At 51.5% G+C, this 3,346-nt stretch overlaps 1 protein-coding gene across 1 annotated transcript in view; it reads left to right on the top strand.

Annotated features, from left to right (window-relative positions):
• LOC102885000 (ankyrin repeat and SAM domain-containing protein 4B) overlaps positions 1-3,142 on the top strand; it is a 6,986-nt gene extending 3,844 nt beyond the window's left edge. The window contains exon 3 of the mRNA XM_025047285.1: positions 3-3,142. Within this exon, the coding sequence (XP_024903053.1) occupies positions 3-448 (446 nt within the window). The 3' untranslated portion in view covers positions 449-3,142. The remainder of the gene's footprint in view (positions 1-2) is intronic.
• Positions 3,143-3,346: the final 204 nt, after the last annotated feature.

Here is a 3,346-nt window from a genome sequence, read left to right as displayed (position 1 = left end):
GGGCCTGGGAAGTATTGTTTTTAGAAAGAACAGACTATCGAGCCCCGAATACATCTCAGACAGCAAGAGGGAGATGGGGTTCAGATTGTCCAGTGAGTTGTTTCAGAGACAAGGAGCAGCTCAGGCGGATGACGCCAAGGCCGAGGAAGAGGGCGAGGAAGACGGCCATGAGGACGATCTGCCTTGGGACGAGGACGCCGTGGAGTGGGAGGAGGACGTCGTCGATGCTACCGCCCTGGAAGTGTTCTTGCTGTCCCACCACCTGGAGGAGTTCCTTCCCTTCTTCATGAGAGAGCAGATGGATCTAGAAGCCCTGATGCTTTGCTCTGATGAGGACCTTCAGAGCATCCAGATGCACCTGGGGCCCAGGAAGAAAGTTCTTAACGCCATAAACGGAAGGAAGCAGGTGCTCCAACAGCCCGGGCAGCTGGTCGACACCAGCCTCTGATGGAGCGTTGGGTCCATGGGGTGAGCCTGCTGCAGTGGGGTGACGTGGCTCACTGGAAGCCCCGCCCCCCAGGCCACGCCTGCTCTCTGCCGAGTGCCGGGCCTCTGGGAGTGGTGTCTAGGATTGCGGAGACACCCACTTTAGGGAGAGGCCCCGAGCTCTACTCTGAGGAATTCTCTGTACCCATCCAAATAAACCACTGGTGAGAGACTCACGGAGACCCGGGAATTAAAGAATGGATTCTTCTTCAACGATCTCGTTAATCTTTTTGGCTATAGAAAGCGTTAAATGGATGACAGAGAAGGGGAAAAACCGTCTTTACTTTTCCAACTCTGGACTTAAGATTATGCTCCCTCATCCCACTGCCGCTTACTTTCTGATTCTCGTGCCGCGGGGATTCTAATTCCAGTTCCGTCCTTTGCTCTGTACTTTGTTGGTGGAGAGGAAAGGTCACCCATTGGCTTGAGACTTAATGCCCAACGTAAATGTGTCTAAACCTTTAACAGACGTTCACATGTTTCTAGTAATGGAAATGGGTCTATAATACCCCTGCCTGAGAACAGAGACAGAGAAGGAGAGTGAAGAAAAATGGAATGTAGGGTACTTGCTATGGACTGAATTGTGTCCTCCCAAATTCACAGACTGGAGCCCTAACCCCCGATATGGCTGTATTTGGAGATAGAACCTTTATTAGAGGCAGGGAAGGTCAAACGAGGTCATCAGAGTGGGGTCCAAGTCCCACAGAACTGGTATCCTCATAAGAGGAAGAGACGCCGGGGATGCGCGTACACAGAGAAAAGGTCACGTGAGGACGCGGCGGGAAGGTGGCCATCCGCCAGCCAAGGAGAGAGGCCTCAGGAGAAACCCGTCCTGCCGACACCTTGACCTTGGACTTCCAGCCTCCAGAGCTGTAAGAGAATACATCTCTGTTGTTAAGCCCCGCAGTCTGTGGTAGTTTGTTACAGCAGCCCCAACATAGCGCCCAAGCAAGAAGGTTGGGGAGGAGGAAAAGAATACAGAAAAAAAAATGTCTGGCACGTTCGATGATTTTCCTAAGGGTAAGTGCCTCTTAAAACTAAAAAAAGAAAGAAAGAAAGAAAAATCTAGGTTCTTCGTAGGGAACATGTGATTGTAAAAATGAATATTACATTTTCATGCCCTTTACGTGTCCATCTTTTATTCACGGTCGTCGACCGCCGTCGCTACATGTCTGAAAACACTGAGGTCCTGCGATATAAACTGGCAGCATGGCAGCTGGCATGTTTTTGCGTGGCGTTCTCAAATTCAGATCGAAACCCTATGGAACAGCTAAGCTGCATTGCATTTTTATGGCCAGACTTACGTCAGGTGTGTGCATCATTTGCACACAGCTGTTTACCTGCAGCGGGCTTCCTGCTTCGCATCTGTGTTATTTCAAGAGGCGCCGTGGAGGACATCAGCTTAGGGAGGATACGGATGCTCAGATCTGAGGGACAGGTGGTTCTTTCTTACTGCTAGGATCCAGAAAGGTTGTCAGTCACCGCATAAATACGTCACACTAGAGGATGATTGTGTTTGCAAACATTACATTTTGTTGGTCTGGATTAAACCGAAGTGGTATTCGCTTTCGATAACATGCGTGAAAGCAGTTAGCGCAGAGAAGGCGCCCACACAGCATTTGCAGCCTCCATCCGCACTCCGTTGCCAGAGGCACCAGGAGCCTCTCTCCACGCGTTCCCCAGAATCCGCCTGACGGTCAGACAGTCGTTGCTAGGATGTAGGAGAAGTAGAAGCCACGAGGGAAGCACGGCTGCTCACAAGAAGGATGCTCTCCAGGAGAGCTTTGTACTTCATCATCGCAGGTAAAAGCAGTGTAGAAAGCCCGGCGATGTATTCTAGCAAACAAGAGGCCACGTGAGGCGGTACAGAGAATTCTGAGCTGGTTGAAAAGAAGGGCACACACGTGACCCCTTCATGTAATCACAGTGAATGACGTAAACCTCTGTGAGCCCAGCATGGTTCTTAGAAGTTACGTTGAATGTTTTTGAACAGTTGTGTCTTTTTAATGAGGTTATTCCAGCTCGCAGACCCCACAGGCTTCTCTGCCAATGCCCGAACATCTCCAGTTGGGCCAGTTAAAAGGCCAGTTAAAGGTTACATACTTTATGTGCCATTATCATGAAGACTGGCTCCAAGCGTGTGAACAAAACAGAATTAGCTTGGGTCTCATATGCCATGGAGACAATGGGACGAGTTGAAGGGTCCCCGCTCCTGGGAACTCTCCTACCCCCACTGCCAGAAAAGCCAGGTGCTGCTCGCCACAACGCAAGCCCGTGCCGGGGTATCCGGTCTCCGTGGCGACGACGTGAGGCACAGGCACGGGCGCATGACGGTCCCGTGAGTCTCAGTTCTGGGACTTCTAACTGTCGAGGAAGACAATCTGTATTTCTGCTTGGGTTGCCGGAGAGGACAGACTAGGATTCAGGAGCCGCTGGCCACCACCCTGCCACTACCGAGGGGGTGCCTGCTTGATCCTGGGGCCAACGCTGAAGAACACAGCCGAGGGGTGGAGGGGGCAGGGTTGAGTCCCTCTGACACTGGGAGCCCTCGGGTGCAGCTGCGGCCCGAACCGATTACCCATGCACTTCGTAATTACAAGAGCCACTAGATCCCATTTCTCACTCATTCGCTCGTTCAGCTTAAGGTAGTTTGAGAACTTGTGACCAAAAAAGTCTCGAACGATATAGAAGCTCCGCTGTTCCTCGAAACTTTCATTATAAGAAGCCAGATGCAGGACGCTCCGTAAGGTACGACGCCGCATCTCTAAAATGTCCTGGAGAGCAAATCCGTAAAGATGGAAGGTAGATAGTGGTTGCCAGGGGCTGGGAGGAAGGGGGGAAGGGGCTGACTGCTAATGGG

This window comes from Pteropus alecto, unplaced genomic scaffold, assembly GCF_000325575.1.
Source record: "Pteropus alecto unplaced genomic scaffold, ASM32557v1 scaffold15, whole genome shotgun sequence".
Lineage (NCBI taxonomy): Eukaryota > Metazoa > Chordata > Mammalia > Chiroptera > Pteropodidae > Pteropus > Pteropus alecto.
The sequence above is the reverse complement of the archived record's forward strand: the minus strand, read 5'-3'. Positions and strand labels throughout refer to the sequence as shown.